Genomic DNA, 22,694 nt, shown 5'->3' on the forward strand with positions numbered 1-22,694 from the left:
TGGTATTATTTAGTCTACGAAATAAATAAAATTAGACATTTTTGATGAACGTTTTAGAATAAACTCGGTTTTATTTGTTCTTGTAATTGCGATGGCTCCAAAAAGCTCTTGAACGTCCAAAGACATAGTTTATTATTGACGATTATTACTATGATGAGCCCTGGTGTGTTATTACCACATGTTCCCGATCGGGCTGCACGATGTATAAAAATGTATCATCGCATGTATCAACACGCCATTTAAGTCGAGACATTCTGACTTGCTCGGGTGTATTAAAGAGGACTGCTGTCCACACGGAGGACGTTCACGTTCTGTCTCCAACCACCATATGGAAGTACTAGTCAACACGCCTGAGATCGGCACCAGATATTAAAATATTTGTTTACATATCGCAACTCGTGTCATCACTGCAGCATTCAACAGTGATATCTCATATCACGTATTTTCTTATATCGTGCAGCCCAGCTGTCCGACCCTGATGAAAATGTGCTGATGTCAGCACTTCAGGTGCGTTTGGTTCATCACGTGACTCAGGTGTTTAATGTACTGCGACATCCTTTTGGGCGTCTTCTGCTGTCGCTTGCTCATGTCGTTGTTAGCCCGGCATTTGTACTGTAATTCTCTGCATCTGTGTACGCTGACATGTTACATGTGTCCGTCAAGGGCTAGATTTTTTTTGTATTTATTTGCTTTTGTGTATTTTAACATCCAAAACTCCCAAAGTGCCTTGAGGTGAAAGATTTGTTTTGAATGTGTATTTATTTTTTACGAATGAGGTTTCCTGTAAAGAAGAAAAGTTTTATTTTTCTCCTTTAGGTCACAGACTTGCTGAAAACTCTGAACTCGTTCTGTTATGCTTTTGATTACATGACTGTATTATCCATTAAGTTTCAACTAGATTAAAACAATTAAAGTTAAACTGTTGACCAAATCTTGATCATTTTGACCGAGCTTTGGCTCCGAAAACAAGAAAAAGTCAAACTATGCAAAAACAGATCAAGTGGAAGCAAATCTATGAACCCACGTGGCAGAAATGAATTTATACCAAGACAGAAAATAAAGTTACGGAATTGCCAGAACGTCACCACATGACAGTGAGAAATTAGATTAGACCTAACATCATAAGTTCCCCATCTCTCTTTCTTTTTTTTTTCTTTTTTTTCTCTCCCAATAACTTTTTAATGCAACATGTTTCTCTGTGCTGTTTTTGTTCATTTTCTCCATTTTGTTTAGTCTTATTTGATCTTCTCTTCCATTGCATGATTTGTATGTGTGTGTGAAGCCTCTTTGAAGCTAATTATGACACTGTCGTCCCATGTGACCACATCAGTGTTTTCTGACTGTCGAGCTGTATTTGAAAGCTTAAAGTTCCTGTTGAGCCCAGAATAAAGAATTCTTTTATCAACTCTCACATTGTGCACGTCAAAACAACAATGTTTGTCTTCCTTTTTACTTTAAAATCCTGTGTCAGGATTACAAAAACCTAAATTAATAATGAACCTTGAATTGCCCTTGCAGAGGTGCAATGTTTTTACTGGGATTACGTTTACTGTTTGCCGATGATTCATCAGTGTCACGATCACAAGTTGCCTTGCGTGTTTCAATCATCTGTTGACTGTATAACCTCTAACTTAAGTGCTCCACTTTAACAATGTTAACATTTAATCATTAATAGTGACTATTAATTTACATATTGGATTACATCTCTTTTGGAAGTTTTCATGGTTCTTATTGGATTTTTTTTGTTTTTTAGCCCCATGTTCATACAGTATGTTTACTATTGACTGTATCTGTGTATGCTGACAAGTTACAGGTAACTAGCATCTGTCCAGATAAAATCTTTACACATATATATATACATATATATATATACTTATACATATATATATATTTAACCACCCAAAATGCTTTCAGACAAAAACAATACTTTTAAGATGCTTTTTAGTGTTTTTTTAAAAAAATAAATAAATAAAGCTACTTGTTCAGGCTCTGCCTTTAGGAAGTCTCCGACCTGTAAAATAAAGCATTTACACCCGAGTATTCTTAGCAAAGAAAAAAAACAACCACAACAAATTCATTAATTGAATTGATCATATTTATTATATGACATCAGCAGATTAAAATACAGGTTTACTATGTACATATTTTTAACGGGTGTTAGATAAAGTGCGAAATACAGTTTTTACAAAACCAAACCAAAAAAAGAAAAAGAAAAGAAAAGAATAAATTTGTGGAAGACCATCACACCCGTTGGCCTGGTCCCACGGTTTCATTGCTTCGTGACGAGTAGCCTACCCGTTCGGAGGCTGGATTGCTCAGTGCTGGTTGTGGGACAGTTTGGCACGATTCAGGTGACAATGTCACGAGGGGATGAACACTTTTGACTCACTTTGACTTTGTTTTTTTTTGTTTTTGTTTTTTTTTTTTTTTTATTTCAACATGAATTGACATTGACACATACAATAGATCAGCCTTTTAAAGCTGCGAATGTTTCCACTTTGAGAAAACAGTCCACATATTTAGCATTGCCGCTTTAGGATTAGTATGTGAGGAGGTCACGCTACCCCTTGACCGCAGCTCAAAGGTGCACTCGGTATCCTGTTCACAAGTGGAAGGATTTTGTAGTTAATATAATAAGACAAACCCTGCCTTCCAGACTTCTTTGCATTATCTGTTCTTTTTTTTTTAATGGCCATTCTTGAGTCAATGGCTGCTGTATTTTTTGTCATCTTCCTCATCAATAAGACATAGACGGTGACCAAAAGACAATGGGTGATAGTCTATAAGAACTGGAGAACAGGCACACACTAATTTGCATGTACGTATTTTAGCACTTTTTTAAAAATGTCCTTTTTTTTGGGAGCTACAAACAAGTCCCTCTGCTTTTATTACTATTATGCCCCAGTTTGTCCCCAACGGCAGTGATAGACGCACAGATACCAGGTGAAGAGGCCTCTAGTCTGTCACTATCGCCTGATCAGCTCACTGCAACAATCTGGCTCTTCAGAAAGTGTCCGGAAAGGTTTTCTTTCCATATCTGTGGCGTTGTACTGTTGATCTTGAATGCTACTTTGGGCCTATTAAGATGTTTGAAGTCGGGAACCGGCCTTTAGATGAGAGCGTCACATGATAAAGTGGGTGGAGCATAATATCTGGAATGAGGGGCATCTTGCGCTCTTCATTCTCTTCTGCAGCCACACTGACACCTACTGGAGCCTCTCAGGCCCTCTTTAGCTCTTCTTTGCTTTCCCTCGCTGACCCTGTTCATTTGTCAGCTCCACTAACTTTCCTCTTCCTCTTCCTCTTCCTCTTTTACTTCATCTTCATCAACCTCTTGGGGGGCTTCTTCCTCCTCCATATTGTCTTCTGTTTCTCCTTGTTCCTTCTCCTCAGCTTTTTCCTCCAGTTCTGTCTCCTCTTCTTCTACCCCCTCCTCCATGTCACTGTCATTTTCTTCTGCATCTTCTTCTTTTTCATCCACAATTTCCTCTGTCACCCCCTCCACTTCTGCCTCCTCATTTTCAATGTCTTCTTCCCCTTTGTTTTCTTCATCTATTTCCACACTTGTCTCCTCCACATTTTCCTGTCTATCTCCCTCCTCATTTTCTCCACCTTCTTCACCTTCCACTTCATCATTTTCCTCTTCTTTTTCTGCCTCCTCCTCCTCCATCTCTTCTTCTCTCTGTTCCTTCTCTCCTTTTGTCTCTTGTGCTGCATCAATCACTTCTGCATCATTCTCTTCTTCTGCTGTCTCTGTTTGCTCCTCCTGCACTTGCTCATCTTCCTGCACCTCCTCTGCTTCTTCTCCCTTACTTTCACCAGTGTTCTCCTCCTCTTCCTCCTCCTCGACTCCATTCTGTTCACTGTTGTGATTCTCATAGTCGTCTTTCTCAGTTTCTGCATGGTTCTCCTGCTCTCCATTCTCTGTCTGGCCGTCCTGTGTTTTGTCCTCGTTGCTGTCATTGCAGATGGTTTCGTGGCCGTTGCTGCCACTTCTCCCACTGCTGCTCCTCAAGTGTATGTGGTTGTGGTTGTTGTGCTCCAGGTCCTCAAGGGTGAGTTCAAACTGGAAGCGATCATGCTGGAGGTGTCTGTCGGGAGGAGGTGAAGGAGACTGAGGCATGGTGTTCAGGTACCATTCCCTGTTCTCTTCCAGCGTGTCCAGCAGCTCCTGGGCATCTGGGTGCACCAAGTCGGCCCATGTCTCCCACAGCGGGTGGACAATATAGTCGATGAAACCCACCTAAAAGAAAAGAAGAAGAAAAAAAAAAGAATTACAAGAAAAATACTTTCAAATTAACAGAAGCCACTTTCAACAGTAAAACTGAGAGGCCAGAGGAGCTTCTATGTTGTCTTGATATGTGATTTAACTAATTACAGGCTGCTGGTGGTTAACACACGTTTTTGATGGTGTGCTTACAAGCAGACAGCTATAAGTACAATGCTTATGCTTAGAAGAACAATAAGCATGCGTGTGAGAATACATTTGAATCCAGCTGCTCTCACCACTTCTGCAGGCGTTTGGGCCATATATGGTCAGATTGAATTTGCAGCATGAATGCAAATGTGTTCTAAAGCACAGAGGGAATGCCTTGTCAACAGACATCTGCATAAGTGACAGCATCATATAAAAGTGTGACAGCATCGTTCACTGCATCTACAAATTTGGACATGTTCATGATTGATATAGTAAAACTGATTAAAACAATTTGGCTGATTTGTATCGGGTGGAAGATGACATGGAAGACAACGAGTCTGAACTGTTTAAATTTCTCTTAGCACTGTGTATTGTGTATTACCGAAAAAAACAAGTTTAATCTACAATTATTTGCAATGTAGAGCTTGAAGGTGAGACCTGATCAGGAGCAGTAACTTTTTGAGAAATACATTTTTAAAAAATGTGTTTTTCGGATCATCTGAAAATGGTAAGTAAATTGATTTAAAGAATTATATATATATATATATAAATCATGCAAAACTAATGAGAAGTATCTACTTCCAGTTAATGATATGCAAACTATTGTTTAGCATCACTTTAAGGAAAGAATTATGACTAAATAATGTTTTTAACTCTCACAGTAACAAACATTGGTAGACTTTACGACATGCTTCCTATTGTAAAAGAATTGATGGACTTTATAGTGTAGAGAGTACAGAATTGTATAGAAAGCTGTGCTAGTTTGACAACACAATAGGTTTGGTGGACAGTGACGCTTATATTAATCTGAATAAATTTGTTCAATTGTCTCAAGCTGCTACATCACACAACTTTGCTGTGGTTTGAAAAAGAATATCAGAAGCACCTAAAAATAACTTAAGAGCCCATATCATATTAAGAAGTTAGTTATAGTTATATAAGGAGGTTACACCAGGACAGCTTTACATGATTAAATGTACAAAGAGCACATCATTTCTCAGTTATGTAGATTGCTCGAGCACCTTTTGTCAGTTTTTAGCTCCTTAGCTCCAAAAATGCTAAGCCTACCCTGATTGGCTAGCTGATATCACAAAGAGGCTTAGTATGAGTGCTCTTTCTTCGTTTGAAGTGTTCCAAACAAGCCACTTACTGGGCATAACGCTAAAATTCATCATGATTTCATTATGCAGGGGGAAAAAAGCCTCACTCTGAACACGGTATCTTAGGCAATTCATGACCTGAGACTCGAGTGGGAGAAGAAAATTTGAGGGTTGAGTTTGTATGTGGACCTTTAATATGCACAAAAAAGAACCATATAACACATTGCAGATAGGTTAACCCAAAAGGTGTAATTTGGCCTCTTTACCGCATCCAGCACTCTGTATAAGCACACCAAAGGTTTGTAGCTTATACAGATTGTATTTCCAGGAACGTTTTATCATACTGAGCAGTATTTTTCTTTATTTTGTCCACTTCATCCAACACAGAAACCTGCTTTTTCATGGCTCATCTGTACCGACTTTTGAAAGGAAATCAAAAGTTGCATCACTGTTTTAACACAGTGGTTCATTACCTGACTCTTCTCGACAGACGCAGTGTGTTTGTCACACATAGCGCTGATCTCCATCCCTCTCTCTCGTTCCTTGTCACCCTGTCGAAAGAACTCCTCCATGATCCTCTCTGTCCACTGCCTGTACAACGGTAACGGCTTGGTGGGGTTGCTCAGGTCAGCACAGTGCACCATGTTCCTCAGTACCTACAGCACGTACATACAAGATCATTGCACAGTGATTTTATGTCATATTCTTTCAATGCATACCCACATTTGCAGTGTCATTATACGGATAAAAGTCTGAAATATTTTGATGATCCCAGAGGGAAAAAATGAGAGATGACCTGTATGCGCTCTGTATAGTGGTCCAGGAGCAACACACCAGAACTTGTCACCTTCTTGGTCTCCACCATGGTCTTCAAATCACCCAACAGAGTCATGTGTTTGGACATATCTGTGGCCAACACCTGCAGACAGACAGTTGAAAAAATGACTCTTATTTTTCCTCGTTTTGTTTTAAATCAAATTAAATCAAATTCAATTTGTGAAGTACATTTAAAACAGCCACAACTGACCAAGGTGCTGTACACATAACACACAATGGCAATAGGAAACAAAACAAATAAACAGGCACAGATTAAAAGCATGTAAATGCAGAACGAGAAAACCTATTAAAGATTATATTATATATATGTATATACTAGGAGCGTTAAATACAGTTTAAAAGTCATGGAGAACAACTCTGTCTTCAGGTGTGTTTTAAGAACATTAATACAGAGAGTACATTTACTTTACATTTGGACGTATCTTTGGACCTGCACCTACAAGGGCATCTCCTTTATTAACTGATCTCGAATTGGAGAACAGCCAAAGCAGTTTTTCATAGGATCTAGGAGGTCTGTGTAAGGGCAGAGGAGTTCATAAATGTACTCCGGTGCCCTTCCAAACTGTAATTATACTGCTGTATCATTAAAAGTAGCTCTGAAAATAAACAATGGCGGCACAAAAAAGTCATCTACTATGCTAGAGTAGAGGTTAAAGTCAACTAATCTTAAAAACACCAAGTGTCATTGAGAAGACTTTTTAAAAGTGTTGAGAGAAACTCACAAAGGAACCAACTTAACTATAAAATAAAGAAACAAATCCATTGAAAACCAGATTTGTGCATAATTGAGACTGAAATTGACAATGACTTTTGGATAAACTGTTGAAAAGAGTAATAAAATGTTAAGAAAGCTGCTTCTCTTTGCCTCAAACCTTCTTTCAGCTGTGTCTAATGAGAAAAATATCCAACAACATATGAACTAATACACAAAAATTTCACAAACTTAGAACAGAAGAACGCACACCTGTGTAGTTTTAAACTGCCAGTGACAACCGAGAGTTAAGAACACGTAAAAAAATCATGTCCTTTAACCACCTGTATAGTGGTACAGAAGTCTATGGTACAGACTTCTTAAGAAAAGTATAAAACGTGGAAAGAGAAATCTAAAACTAATAAATGATCACTTCAACTGATCTGTTTGGGTACAGTTTGTCTGTTTTGTAGAAGTTGTGGTTCCATACCATATCAATGACAAGCTTGCGAAGACTCTGGCGCTGCCGCTTGGTGAGGTTTTGGAAGATGTCACAGTTCTCCTGATGCAGGAGCTTAAAGCCAACGGCGAGGTGGTGGTTCTCCAGAACTGACTCGTCATTATACATCAGGGCCAGTTCTGAGTCTGAGCACAGGGAAGGGGGTGTGAACACGGGCTGTACAGATATTATGGTGTGTGTTATAGGGTTTGTGCACGTGTGTGCACTTACTGGTGTTGATGAGGAACTGGTTGGAAACTCCAGGGTGGTCTACGTCATGAATAGCTGCAGCGAACAGCGCGGCAAGGATCTCCAGATCAGTGAAGACGGCCTGAGAGGACGAGACCAGGATCAGAAAAGAGATCAAATGTGATCTTTGTAAATACACTGGGCTATGTCTGTGTGTAGTTTCAGTTATTTTTGCTCCCAGTTCATTTTGTTTGCACCGGAAAGGGATTTTTTTTTCTGTCTTTGTTGCACAGGGACCAATTACGATGGTGATCCGCATCATTTATCTTTACAAGACGACTTTGTTATTTTACGTGTTGTTATTTGACTTTTCTGCATCACTTCTCAATTCTGAAGATTTGATAGAGAAACAAACAAACGAACTCCAAAGCAATCATGTGACAAACTTTTACCAAGTAATTAAAATACAGCAGGTATATTATCTGTTGAAAAATCTCAACCCATTACATTTCAAAATAATTGATAATCAAAACATGCAGCAAGCTGATTTCCAGTTTCTTACATGATAAATAAATAGATAAACTGTTTAAAATCAGAAAACATTGCCAATTAGGGCAAATATCTTTTGCATTAGTTAATAAACATTATTGTTACCGGTTTTCAACTTTTCGTTTTGTTTATTTTTTTTCCGAACTGTAGGAATAAAATCTTCAATTTATCCTGGTGAATCTACTGAAAGCTGACTACCATTTTTTTTCTGGGGGCTTTGGCAAACATCTCATGTAAAAAAAATAGAATTGATAAATTAACTCAGTTCCTTGCATGTATCTTGTAACGCTCTTGTTCTAATTGTTTAAACTTATCAGTAATCTTGAAGCAGGCATACAATGGGAAACGGTGTTTGAGACCCCAGAAGTTCATCAGTTTTCTTTAATGAACTACATCATTGAACTACATCAGATTTAAAGCAAATTACTCAGATTTTATGACGATAACCATCTTCTCTTTAATATTTTAGATTTTCAATCACACATCATCATTGCTTGTGTGTGTGTGTGTGTGTGTTGACATACATCCAGAGCAGGTGTGGAGAGGAGGACATGTGTGGACTGGGTGACATCTGCAGCATGGAGGCTGTTGTGGTACGCTACGTTTCCATGGTAATGGTCCTCAAGGGTCATCACATAAGTGACAAAGGTGTCGAGAGGGATACGAAATGTCTTCAACAGCTCCCGCTCCTGAGGAGGGAGGAGAGGAGCCAGAACTCAAAAACGAGTGAATGTGGTGTGCATGAGCAAAGGCAAGAACAAATCCAGAAATTAGAGTCCTGCAGATTCAGTCTCTTTTTACCTGGAAGATGGCATACATGATGCAACTAAGAGGTCTGTTGTTGGAGAACTCTGCTACTTTGAATATGTTAAAACTCCACTTGTCCAGGTCCTCCAGCTCCTGGTTGAACACAACACACAGAAATACATAATGTGAATTGTTATGTCAGACAGCAAACAATCATAAAGACAAGAATGAACTGAAAATCTTTTGCAGCTCTTCTCAAATTGTCACAGGTGGTCACATGATGTGCTCAGAGGTTAAGACAAAACCTAAACATGTTTAACAGAAAAATCAACCAAAAACGACACACAATCACATGTCAAAAAACCCACAAAAGTTATTCACCCTGAAGAAAAAACAACCCAGCCCTGATCGATGCCTTGAGCAGAACAAATCTAAGAATTTCCATCTGTAAGTGGATATAACTGGATCAACCCAAGAAGACTCACAAATGTGGTTTTTAAATTTCATTAAAAGGGAAGGGCACCAATTTATTGTCCAATGGATTCAAAGCTGCTCTCATCGACACTGTTGATGAGCCAACAGATGTGCGTCATAGAAAAAGCGTCTTGTATTAACGAATCCACAGAGAATTATCATCCAGATGTGCACTTGTGCTTTATAACCATATTGGTTTTGTTTAATTTAATAACCCTCAGCTGCTCTGAGAGAAAAGCTCATAATACCTTTTAAACAGCAAAGGACAGCATACAAGTGAAAGAACATAATGGAGCATTTAGCAGCTTGAAAAGTCAAAGCAGAGCTCAAAGGATCGTGCTCATTAAACTTGTTGCAGGTTTCATAAAGATGCCATCATCCAGCTTTCATTGCCTTAATGTTAGTGCATGGCTGAAGCTCCTGTTGGTGAGGTTTGGTGTCTTCCAATCCGTCATGTCACTAACATTGATTAACTTTTTGATAACTAGTTCTTCATTAAATTGATAAACTGAGATTCCACGAGATGCTCATCTTGCATGTAAACAGTTTGTGTTTAAATGTTTTAATAGTTAGTAACAGCAGTGTCTCTCTAGATCACCAGGACAAAACCCTGGTTTAAAATGTGATGTCTGTTATGTGATAATGTTTTATTTTGTCTTCTCCAAACGTAAAGTTCAAGGTTGGAAATAACAAAGTACAAGTACAAGTGTTGCTGTACTTTTCAGGTATGTGTACTTTTCTTGAGTACTTCTTTTTTTGATTACTTTTACCCGCTACATTTTGAAACAAATATCAGTACTTTCTCCTACTTGCATTTTCAGAAGTTTTAAGTACTTATTAGTAATCATTCTTCACTATTCATCACTGATCTCACCACAGACCTAACACGACGTAACAATATAATATATCTAGACAGTGTAATATTTAAATGTAAATTGCAATATGTGTGACAAGAAGAGCCAGTAACTAACAACATGGATGAAAGTGAAGTAAATTCAGAGCAGCTAGTTATTCTTCATCTGTAAGTGAACCTTTTCAAGTTGTTTTCTGTACAGAACAATTTCTGGATCATCTGTTGTGTCAGTATCTATTTTTTTACAGTACACTGCTCTGTATTATATTGTATCGTAGGTTTGATATTGTTCAAATTCTATTTTGATGTGAGGTTCTTGTAGATTTGTATTGAAACAAATGGTCAAATTAACCCTCAAAGGGTTACTTTTTACTTTTATAAGCACATTGAATGCCAATACTTTTATTAACTTTTACCTCTGCTTTTATCAAAGTGTTTCTACATTTACTTTCGTAAAGACGGTGCATAGTTTTCACACATACAACTAGAACAATAAACCTAGATTTAACAAAGAAAATGCTGAAAAAAAGGAATCATTTCCATAGAGTCACTCAATTCTAAAGTGGCATCATTTTTCCAGACCATAAATGTGTTGATTTGTGTAACTTCTTCTTTGTGAGTCAGAATGACCCGCGCAGAAAACAGCACCTTGGCAAGCTCATCCTCCTGGTCTGTGTTGACACCGAAGCGAGGCATCGAAGCGCTGGAGAGGCTGGAGCTGTGAGACAGTTTCCTCACTCCACTGATGTGACTCATAGGTTTGTCTTTGAGAGTCGGAGAGGGGACTTCCTCATCGTTCTGCTTGTCTACAGATCAATGGGGCAAACACACATGAGAGAATTTGCTGGTTTTTCTTTACATGTGATATAAACATGAATCAGATTCTGGTCTCACTCACCTAAAAAGGTGCTGGAGATATACTCAGACACCTGATTCCCAGAGCGACTCATCTCTGACAGATGGGAGAGTTCTCTGTTCAGCATCCTCTTAAACTGTGGCAGAGTGAGAATAAAGCAGAGATACAGTCTGAGTCAGTCTGATATATCTTTCTCAGAAGGAGTTCTTTTCTCATTTTCTGTGGAATGACAGTGAGGATTGATATCCAGAACAGAGCATCAGCAGGTCCAGAGGTTCAAGGTTGCAGTAAAACTACTGTTCAACTAAAATAAGAGGATCTCCTACAAATTTTAGTAGATACTAATGCCTTGTACCCTGTTGGTGATGGGTTTCATATTTCCCTGTTCAGTATATATTAGTCCACATTACTTACAGTCAGTTCATCAAAAAGCAATATTCAAGTTTATGTTTGAGCATTTAAAAGTATAGGATAACTAAACATTAACATTCTTTTAAGTTATGACAAATGTAGACTGCGCATCAACAGTAATGAGTTTGTGATAAACTTTTTATCTGTTTGCTGATGTGTTGATTGACTGGTTCAGAGATGTTTTAATACCTTGTTGGAAGCCATTTCACTGACAGAGCGATGTGTCTGAATGGTCTCTAGCTGGTCCAAGCACCAGTCCAGCTCCTCCAGTGTATCCAGGGCGAGCTGCTGGTACTGCTGGTCTGATAGTGTCCCCCTGGGACCGATGCACACTCCACCAAGAGGAGACCTCCTAAAAAAAATACAGCAGTTATAACAGAAAGTACACTTAAGATTGTTCTCAACAACCCAAATATCTTGTGTATCTTGTTTTTAAGAAACATAGGGTTTTTTTTAATTTTTTTTAAGGTTTGATTTTTACTTACAAAATGTTATTATTTGTAGATCTGTTGAAAACTTTTTTTAGATAAAGAAACTTCTTAAGCAAAACAAAAAATAGATCATTGTGTCTTCCTTTTCGAGCAGCGATAGCAAATATTACATATTTATTTGCTTCATCAATATAGCGTGCAAGAAAGTCTTAAATGGGAAAATGATAATGTTTAATAGGTTAAAATAGGTAAAAGTGGCCAATGTTTGGATTGATGAACCCAGTGTTGACAGTTGGCCAATAATGTAAATTTATAGGGGGTATATCACTATCTTTAATCAAGCGCTTTTTCATTTGAGAGCAAGGTTTCTTGTTTTGAAGCTCAGACAGTGTGCTTCTTTTACAACAATCTGAAAGCGAAAAGATAAGATCAATAAAGGAGAAGTTTCGCAAGCAGATGAAAGAAGACTGAGCTCCAGGAGAAGTGTTCATATGCACAGGATCTTTGTGAATAAGACAGTGTATTTGAATGCAAAAACACAGTTTTTGGGTGGAATATTTTCATGCAAGCAGGGACTTTTAGAGTGTGAAAACCTGTATAAGTATCCTGCCGTCAAATAAAAAAAAAACTCAAATCAAAAATGCAAAAAGAAAATATGTGCATGTGTTTATCATTGTAAACATGCAGTTTAGCATGCTTAGCTTGATAAATAGTGGTACTCAAAAAATTGATTGACTCAATCTGTATTACACGCAAAAGTGGAATATTTTTAGTGTCACTGACTTGACGGTTGGCGTAGAGACGTTGGCAAGGATGGTGAAGTTGCTCCGTACTGATCGCAGACTGGCCAGAACCTAAATTGTAACATGATATCAGAGAATAATTGTGTATACACAGAACAATTTCAGGCAAATATGGGTGTCCAGATACAAGAGGTAAATGTTTCATAGTGCCTTGAATATTTGTTTAAGAAAAATGCACATTACTCCATTTTTTTTAAAAATTAGGCATTGGAAGTGGTAAGAAACACCATTTTTATGACTACTCATCAAGTAATACAAAGTAATACTCTGAGTCTCACTCACTTGAGCAAAAGGTGTGACAATAAAATCCTCTGCTGTGTGCCTGAGAGGAGGGACAGTTGGAAAAGAGACTGAGAGCAGAATCTATGGAAAGACTCGAAAATGAAAAATAATAGATGCATTTTTTTGTCTCACCCTTCGCTTGCAAGGGATGAGTTACGAGAGACAGCCTTGGGTGACATGTCGTAGTCTGAGTCAGAGCGGTACAGGAAGGACTCCCTTCTCTGGCCCTGGGGGAATGAGGTGTGCAAGGTGAGGCTTGGACTCTGCGAGCCCAGAGGGGTGTGACCCGGGGAAACGCCATTTTCTGCTTCATAACTGGAACATGATAAAGATGATTAGACAAGACAGAAAATGACTACTCTGTAAAGCACTATGCAAGGGGAAATCAGTCGTTTGACATTAGGAGGAATTTGGTGTAAACCTGTCAGTGTCTGCTTGTGTGATGGAGATGCGAGGTGGGATGCGAAGTGGAAGAGTTGTGGGACGCGACATATCGCTGAGGACCTCTGGTGAACGCGTGCGGTCTCGAGGGCGGAGCCAGCAGGGTACCTGATGAGACAAAAGATAGACTTTGTAGATAAATGGGAGTGGACGCCTCTAAAATTTGAAGGAAGACATTATAGTCTGCACACGATTTTTCTACGATTCAAAGCTGGTTCTCAACAAAGCTGACAACTGCCTCAGGGGTCCAAAGTGTCCAATTTCACTGCTATCTGGTTTGACGTAATCATTCGGAGACATGCACAGAAACAAAACTCTTTTTCAGTCAAATGTACCTATTAAGGACCACAGCAGTGTCGGGTCTTTCATTACGTGAGAGTATGCCTTGATGCAGACATTAAGGGCTAGCCTTTGTGAAGCTCAAGAACATCTGGATCTATAGAGTGCTTTCAAATTCAATTAAGATCCACATCTTCAACCCAAGAGTCAAACCAGAGCTGACGTTTGGTTACAAGACATGGAAGATGACAAAGACCATCTCCAACAAAATACATTCATCAATAACTGCCTAAGAAGAATCTTCCAGATCAACTGGCCAGATAAGATCAGTAACATCTATCTGTGGAAGAAAATACAACATCAGCCAGCAGAAAATGAAATCAGAGGAAGATAGGGATGGATTAGGCACGTGCTGTGAAGGCAAGCATCAAGTATTACCAGACAGGACGTGATATGGAGTCCCCACGAGACAGGGGCTGGGTAAGAAAAGCCTAACTAAGAAACCTTCAGACGAACATCACAGGACAGGCCTCACCTGGTACCAGCTTGGAGCAGCAGCACAGGAGAGGGGCAAGTGGAAGTCTCTTGTTGATCGCCTATATCCCAAAGTGGGGTAATGGGGTATAACACACACATCCTTAGGTCCTTTAGTAAACACTAACAGACTGAGAGTATCTGAGAAATCTATGTCAAATATCCAGTATTCTTCTGTTTTGGTGTTTACAAACTGTAAGTGTAACCACTTTAACTTCCTAATGTTTCACAAGGTTCATGCTGCTAAATTAGTCACTGTGGTGCTGAAGAGAAAGCATACAGGTTGCTGATATTAAACAGTTATTTGCTCTCTTGCTAGAATAAAAATATTGATTACTGAAGCTTTATTGTAGAATAATTTTCACCATTGACATTCACCATTGACATTTTGACATCCATTTTAAGTTTTTTTGCTCTTGCTTCCTGTTTCAAGAGAGAACTGATCCACATTTCCCATCCATCCATTTTCTATACACACTTAATCTAATTTGGGGTTGCCATTGGGCGAGAGACAGGGTACACCGTGGACAGATCACCAGCCCATCATAGGCCCACACAGAAACAAACAACAATGCTTGATCACTCTCACTCAATTTAGAATCTTCAATTAACCTAACATGCATGTTTTTGGATGCTGGGAGGAAGCCAGAGTACCCGGAGAGAACCCATGCATACACATCTCCACACAGAAAGGCCCCAGTTGAGATTCAAACCAGGAGCGCTCTTGCTGTGATGCGACAGTACTAACCACCACACCACCCTGATGCACATTTGAAGTCATGGGAACAACTTTTCTAAAAGATAATGGTTCCAGTCCCATTATCATCTTTTAGCTTAGTCAAGGAAATATTCCACCAGTATCTAAACAGCAGCCATGAAAAGAGCTGTTTGAATTCCTTAAATGTTCAGAAAAGAGGCCTAATTTCATTTAACAAAGGACACACTGGAGCCTCATATCAAAGGAAAGGACTAAACACTGTCCTTCCTTGCAGTTGCATGCAGTTGAAGCAACTAATTGGGATTTGTGTGGATAATGGACAGGAGGATGAATGTGAATGTCATTCCTGATGTTAACAGTATAGTTTACTTTAGTAACTTTTTCTTCCCATTTATGATTTTTCAATTCAATGACCAGGTGCAGTTAAAAAGATGTATTATCACTAGGTTACCCATATTACACAGCCTGTATGAGACAACTTAATAAGATTGCATGAGAAAAAGCATCTAATGGGATTTTGTCTTTGTAAAAGCTGAAGTTTCACATCTGTGGATCCACGTCACAACTTAATGTTTTTTTCTTGTCAGATTGTCATTGCAACACAACTGATCAGGTGTTTCTACGTCCAGAGACAAAATACAGACAATACAAGATGACAAAAAAACATTGGAATGTGCCCAAAAACCAAAGAGGTATTGTATGCAAAGGCATTTCCACGCTGTCTTCACTCTGGACAGTGAGGGATTTCATCTGTATTGGGATTTCATCCCATGTGTAATCTTATCTATGTTAATGACTTCTAACAACACCACACAGGCTTCTTTATGGAACGAGTTCATGAATACTTGCCTTTTTTTTCATTTAGAAAGGTAACTTAATATCAAAAGATGGTATTAACTATGCAAAAAATTGTTTGACTGCTGCACAATTGCTGCAATACTCTACACAGTATTTTTAACCCAGGTTTCAACCAACTGGTGAAGCAAATCTAAAGTGATTTTTAGAAAAAGAAAAGAAAGTAAACTTGGCTGCATAGAGTGTGGCAGTACAGGCAGGCTATGATGCTAGTGGTTGCAATGTAATTCATTTCAGTTCAGTGATATTTGTATAGTGCCAGTTCACAACAAAAATGCACTGTAAGATACAGTCCAATTCATCCATCTATTTTCCATACCCACCAGGCAGGGTACACTCTGAAGCCTGCCTCATACCAGTCCTTCACAGAGCCAAACAACCACCCACACTCACTCCCAGGGTAAATTTAGAATCACTATTTAACCTGACATGCATGCTTTTGGACTGTGGGAGGAAGCTGGAGTACCCAGAGAGAACCCATGCATGCAACATGCAATCTCCAGATCACAGAGCAGCCCCAATACAATTACACCACTTTCAATCAAAATCAGTCAAGGACACAAACCTAAAAGAGCAAGACAACAGTAGGTGTGGCAGCTGTACAGAACAGAAAAATTAAGCAAGCTCTTTTTCTGGAGTTTCTTTTCATCTCTGAGAATATCTGGGATATCATATCATAACTGGGAAGATGCCAGTCAGTCATCTGAGTTAATTGTTTTGCGGCTTAGACTTGAAACAGCTGCTGAGTCACTTCATTTTAATCTTTGCCAGGTCACACATCTGATTCACAAAGCTGTTTTCATTCTCCCTACTGCGCATCAAGTCTTCAAAGCAGCAAAAAAACACCTCAAGTGGGCATATAAACTCTTTTGTGCATTAGTGGACGCTGTTTAGATTTATAGCATTTCTATTCGTCTTTTCTGGTTCAGATCTTGTAAGAATCAATAGAAAAAATGACACAACTCTGTGCTATTGACTGATTTTAAAATTAAGAAGATTTATCCAGATTTGGTGTAGATTATTATGCAGTGCATGACTCAAGCAAGGTTCAGTGAAGAGGTCTGTAGTTACAGATGTATATGATTTGTTGTGAAACTTGTGGATTGTCATTCAGCATCATATTATTATGTTATGGCCCTGATATAAATTTGAAGTGACAGGTTGCAAAGCATGAACAGAAAGAGTCACTTCCCAGCAGGAATCCATGGATCTTTTATGCTCTACAAACCCCAAGTACGTTAATGTGCCCATGCTCAATACCTGGAGACTAGGCGAGAGTCTTCTGCTCCTGCCCCTGCGCAGCTCAGCCCCCAGCGTGGCCCCAGACGTGTATGATCGGCTGTAGCGAGATGACTCCGCCTTCTCCCCAGCATCAGTTACATCTGTGTCATTTCCCTGTGAGGCAGAAGGGAGAATATATGAGGAAAACAGGCGAGTGGAAAGATATAAAGATAAAAATGTTTTGCGGTATTTATCTGACAGTTGAATAAAGATCAGATTCAGCAATTAAAATGAAGGAACTTGCTCACTGCTGTTGTCATTTTTTGGCACATATTCCAATAGGAGTTAATTTGCCACATTTCAATTCTTAAAAGTGGGGAAATTTCTACAGAAATACAGTCTATAAACTGATAATGTATGTGTGTTTACACGTGTGTTACTGTGAATGCGTGATTTCGGCTTTGTGTGTGTGTCTGAGATAGGGCCTCTACAGGCTGAGCTCTTAGAGGCTGATCTGCACTGCAGTACCGTAGCAACAAAACACTGGGGGAATGGTAGCAGTTGCTAGGCAACAGTGCCGTGTTGCTTCCATGCCGCGTTTGATGTTGTCCAGACCCAGATGTGGATAGACGTTCACATCCACACTCACATTCAGTACACACACGTTCACAAGCGTTTGAGCACCTGGTTAGCATAATCAATGGAAGAGTGTTTGAATAATGCATGGTGTCATGTCCTTCAGCCAAGATGCTACCTTTAAAAGAAAATAGATCATTTATGTAGAACACTCATTTAGCAAAAGATTATTTACATACAGGACTGTGACAGAGGGGGTCATGCTGAATGAACGTAGGCTGAAGGATACTAACTGTCCTCTTGGACATCTGAGTGTTTGCACAGACCTTGATGGCAGGAACAAAGAGAGCTTCGATGTGTGAAAATTAAGCGGTTTGTATGTCTCACACACACACACTGTACAGTTTGACTGACACCTCTAGCATCTCCCTTCACTTTGACTGCCTTAAAAAATGTTTTATTTTCCCTCATTGGTTACATTTTCTGTCTCACCTCTTCTCCCGTCACCGACAGCACGCTGCGGCTCTTCTTCATTCTGATTGGCTCGTTCTGGGCCCCAGGGCGGAGCGTTCCGGAACCCAGGCAGCAGAGCAGGTGGAGAGCCAGGACCGGAGAGGTCAAAGGTCACTGCAAGCTCAAACCAGGGTCAGACCGGGTCACAACCGGCCTCCATTGGAGCTGACTCAGCCAGCCAACCGCCGCGCCTACGCTGTGTCCACACCTCAGTCGTCAGATGGCGGAAATGTGGCGTCCTCCTGCTGCAAAACAGCTAAGGAGCATTTATATGCCTCTCACTGACGCCATGTTTACGTGAAGGCTACAGATACGTTGTTTTGCTATGCTGTTTTTCCAAAAGCCAAAAAATGGTGCAAACTAAAACTCAAGAAACAACCATCACCCTGCGTTGTTTTCCTTTGTCCAGATGAGACCATGGGATATCCTGGTTAGAGTTCATGATGATGCAAACCTTGTAACAAGTTCTGTCAAATATCTATCCAAACTGGAGGACTGTTCGCATGATGCTTGCCAGTTTCCCAAAAAAATGCAAGTTTCCAACAATTAAGAATCCAAAGGGTTTATTGAAGACGCTGCATTGGCTCACTCCTGTCTTTCTACAACCTGATTGGTCAGTTGAATCCAAACTGTGTTTGACAGGCCTTTTTGGATATGACTGGCTCATCTGGCAAAATATCCAACCTGGAATCTGTATCCCTGCATGAAAACAGAAATTAAGAGTTAGAGTGAGCAGGAATTCAAGAATAATCAGGCAGTTTTGTTATCGTCTCATCTCTCTCACTGTTCTCTGTTTCAAAGGAGTAAGTAATTAGATATTAAAAAAAAGCCATAGAACCCTTATCCCGCTTCTTCAGTATTCAGTATTCACTCTTTTCATACTGCTTATCTCATGCATGAGAAAATACATCTAATAAGATATTAATGAATATTGCCATTTCTAGACTAGATTCCCAAGGAATGTTGGGCCAACTAATAAATTAGTCAGAAAGAGGGCAGCCCTAACAAAACATTTTGGTGTGTTGTGGCCTTGAAGGGGACAGTACCTACAGTGTGGCTAATTCTGAGCAAATACTGCAACACCAATATGTTATATAATTACTCTGAACAGTCCGAGTTAACCTAATTCCAATGGATGGGACAGATACAGTATATCAGAGTGTTTGTTTCTGATTAAGCTGGTACACAGACTGAGAGAAGTGAAAACGACTTCTACCAGGGTCATCGAGAACACACCCTCTGAGTGAAAGGACTTTCACAGCAGACTCAGCACACATTCACAGAGTAAAAACAGATCTGTGCAGAGAAATCAACAAAAACATAGTGACACAGTGACATATATATGCACACACTACGAGCAAATTGAGCATATACACACACCATGGCTACCACCAGTACAGCCTCCACTCCAGATAAAGCAGCTTACAAAACCAAGCAGCAATGCATCAACAAGAAGCCCAACTATCAACCTGCTGTTCTGTTACAATACATCAAAATGTACATGTCCAAAAAAAAACGTGCATACATGACAGGACTGCCCTGCTGTCATGTCTGTCTGCACATACTGCAAGAGGTGTGTGTCAGACTGCCACGCATGTACACATACATTCACATTCACTCACACAGAGGCTGCAAGATGCAAGAATGAAAACACACTCACCTTGATCGCCTGAAGATCAATGGAAAGATGGGCTGAGCCTCGTCTTGCTTTCACTCGCCTTCTTCCCCCTCTGTCCTCCCAGCTCTCTCTGTCTGTCTGTAGACATTGCGGAGTGTCACCACGGCGAGAGAAAAAACACTCGCCGTTCTCATGGATATCCACGGCTTCACCAGCTTCCCTCCCTCCCTGTCTCTCCTCTCCCTCTCCCCTGCCACAGTGGTCTCCCCCAGCCACCCCCTCCCACCAACACCACCACAGCCTCCATGGAGAAGCCCATCTCTCCTCCCTCCTCCCTTCACACGCACAGTGTGTCCATTAATCCCATACAAACGTCTCCGCTCCTCCTCTCTCCATCAGTACCTCTGCCATTTCTTTTTTGTTTATCCGGCAGTGCCTTTTTTTCATTTTATAAGCAGCCCTACACCCATCCTGTTTCTATAGCCAGGCGTCATTGCTTTCCATCACACACACCCACACAATGAGCTGATTTTTATTGATGCACAACACTCACACTGAAAAATCACAAAAAGCACGCATCTCCCTTAGCTGTTCCTCTCTCTGCCCTTTTTTTTTTGTTTCACTCCTATTTGCTGTGTCCTTTTACAGCCATTCAAGGACATACAGTACATTTACCCACTTAAAGCCAAATTAACGTGAATCATGTTGTTCATTTTCTTTCATTCACCAATTTGGAATAAGAATGGATATGGACACTGGGACCAGCAAAGCTGGAAAGTTAAAAGCCAGCGCCTCTGTTTTTTTGTTTTCAAGATACAATTCTTGAGCTCAGTTAAGAATGAACAAACTGCTTATTGTTGCATTTGTCACATGCATGAAAATCATGTAAGTAAAGGCAGGAAATCCTCAGATATGGAAAGCTGAAATCAGAGAATATTTGTCATTTCTGCATAAATAAAAATACCTTAAATAACTGATTAAAAATAAAATGTTTGTCTCAGCTATACTGTATTAATACATCAAATACCCTAAAAATGGAATCTAATAAACACATTTTACATTCAGGTAGCCTGCTGAACCTGTGCTGGCTTTTTATACCAAGAGATGGTCTGTTTCACACACACATGCTGTTCTTCATGTAGCAGTGAGGTCATCTGTTATTCTCAAACTGCTCTTCAAGGCAGGCGTTATCTAGAGTTGATTCATGGCCCTGACATGCAATGATTGTTTTCTATTTGAAGTGAACTCACAAAGAAACTTTGCATCTAAAAAATAAACAGAAAGGAAAAACAAGTACTGCACAGGCCACTAAATCAAACCCACTGATTAATTATGATGAGCAGAGGAGAGAGGGAGAGTCGACAATTAATTATGTAAGTGAAGAAGAGTGAGTGATATGTGGAGGAACAGATTGGAACATCAAAAATAAAGTAGATGAAGAATGGCAGCAGTACTTAAAAATGACCTAAAAGCAGATTCAATTTCAAAGGCAAATATTAGAGCAAATGTACATCTTGTAAAAGCTATCTGATCAGTCCGTCAATGAAAGGTGCTTAAAAATCTGCCAATATTTTGATATGCAACTACTCGCATCTTATCTTTTAAAAGTTAACATGAGCCTTTAATGTAAAATACTAACCTGACGTAAATCTCATTTTAAACCTCCAGCTTTTGCTATTCTGATTTTCTGTGCTTTCTGAAAATATCATGTTGATGAACAGAAGGAAATATCTCATCCTAAAATGAACACAGTTTGTGAGATTTCAATGACTGAAAAGTCACGACCAGTGTTGAAAATGTGAATCGATCGAGCCAACGACAGACATATATGCCTTAATCATAAAGCTGTGTAAGACTGTAATAAATAGTTACATAAAGTTCAGGCTCCTGGTATACACTGTCTGCAGACTTTGGACTCAGCAATGTTGTATTATTGAGGTTCAAAAAGTATTTCGTCACAACAATGTTACGATATATGCACAGACTTCTTCTGAATGATCTCAAATGTGTATTTAGTGAGTTGGGATGCTGTGTGAAATGTAAATAAACCACAGAATGCAATATTTTGCTAATAATATAAAAGACATTCCAACATAACTAGAAGGCAGCAAATGTTGAGAGTTACATTTTATTGAATTTAAAAAAAAAAAGATACATAAATAATTTCTAAAAAGCTGGAAAAAATGAAGAGGATAAAAAGTTCTGCCTGTTTATAAGCTTACCTGCTATTTCTAACATGCCAAAGATGATCCCTCGTGGAAACAACATTCGTGTAACATTAATATTTTTGTTACTCCAAAAATGCATGCATTAAAATTCAAGTTATTCATATTTATTAAAATACTATAATGTTATTCTGTCCACTGAACAGTACCCACAGCAAAATCTCAAAATATTTGAATCCACGGCATGGGATGCTAAAAGTTTAAAATCATTATATGTTGACTATAGATCATTTACAAATCATTTAGCCTGATAATGATTGTTATTAAATTATCTATGTGCGTAAAGCTCACTAATAACAACAAAAAAATATATATAGCTGGCTACACAAGGTGAATTGTTTTTCTTACAGGCTTCAGATTGTCTGAACAGTTTATCTGCAAACAGACTCAAGGTGGCGCCATTTATCTGAAGTTGGAAAACAGAACGCAGTGGACAGAGAAGTCACAACTACACAGCTGCTTGTTCCTGAGTTTTATTAATCCGAGCTGTAAACCAGCATCCAAGGCTGTTTCTCATCCACCCTGTACCAGTGTTTCTGATCGACTGTCATGATGACTGATGTCTGACAACATAC

The 22,694-nt window shown here is 39.3% G+C and overlaps 1 protein-coding gene across 1 annotated transcript; it reads right to left on the bottom strand.

Annotated features, from left to right (window-relative positions):
* Positions 1–2,091: 2,091 nt before the first annotated feature.
* LOC140305729 (3',5'-cyclic-AMP phosphodiesterase 4C-like) lies at positions 2,092–20,119 on the bottom strand. Its single transcript, XM_072384701.1, has 17 exons — positions 19,937–20,119; positions 18,256–18,975; positions 17,227–17,361; positions 13,561–13,688; positions 13,272–13,454; positions 13,140–13,179; positions 12,838–12,908; positions 11,813–11,975; positions 11,255–11,348; positions 11,005–11,162; positions 9,084–9,182; positions 8,807–8,971; positions 7,776–7,875; positions 7,536–7,690; positions 6,314–6,436; positions 5,991–6,173; positions 2,092–4,243 (listed from the first exon to the last, which is right to left on the bottom strand). The coding sequence occupies exons 2-17, from the start codon at positions 18,295–18,297 to the stop codon at positions 3,281–3,283; spliced, it is 2,802 nt and encodes a 933-aa protein (XP_072240802.1). The 5' UTR covers positions 18,298–18,975; positions 19,937–20,119; the 3' UTR covers positions 2,092–3,280.
* Between the last annotated feature and the right edge of the window lie 2,575 nt (positions 20,120–22,694).

The sequence above is a fragment of the Leuresthes tenuis genome, unplaced genomic scaffold (genome assembly GCF_036924035.1).
Source record: "Leuresthes tenuis unplaced genomic scaffold, fLeuTen1.0.hap1 SCAF_4, whole genome shotgun sequence".
NCBI classification, from domain to species: Eukaryota; Metazoa; Chordata; class Actinopteri; order Atheriniformes; family Atherinopsidae; genus Leuresthes; species Leuresthes tenuis.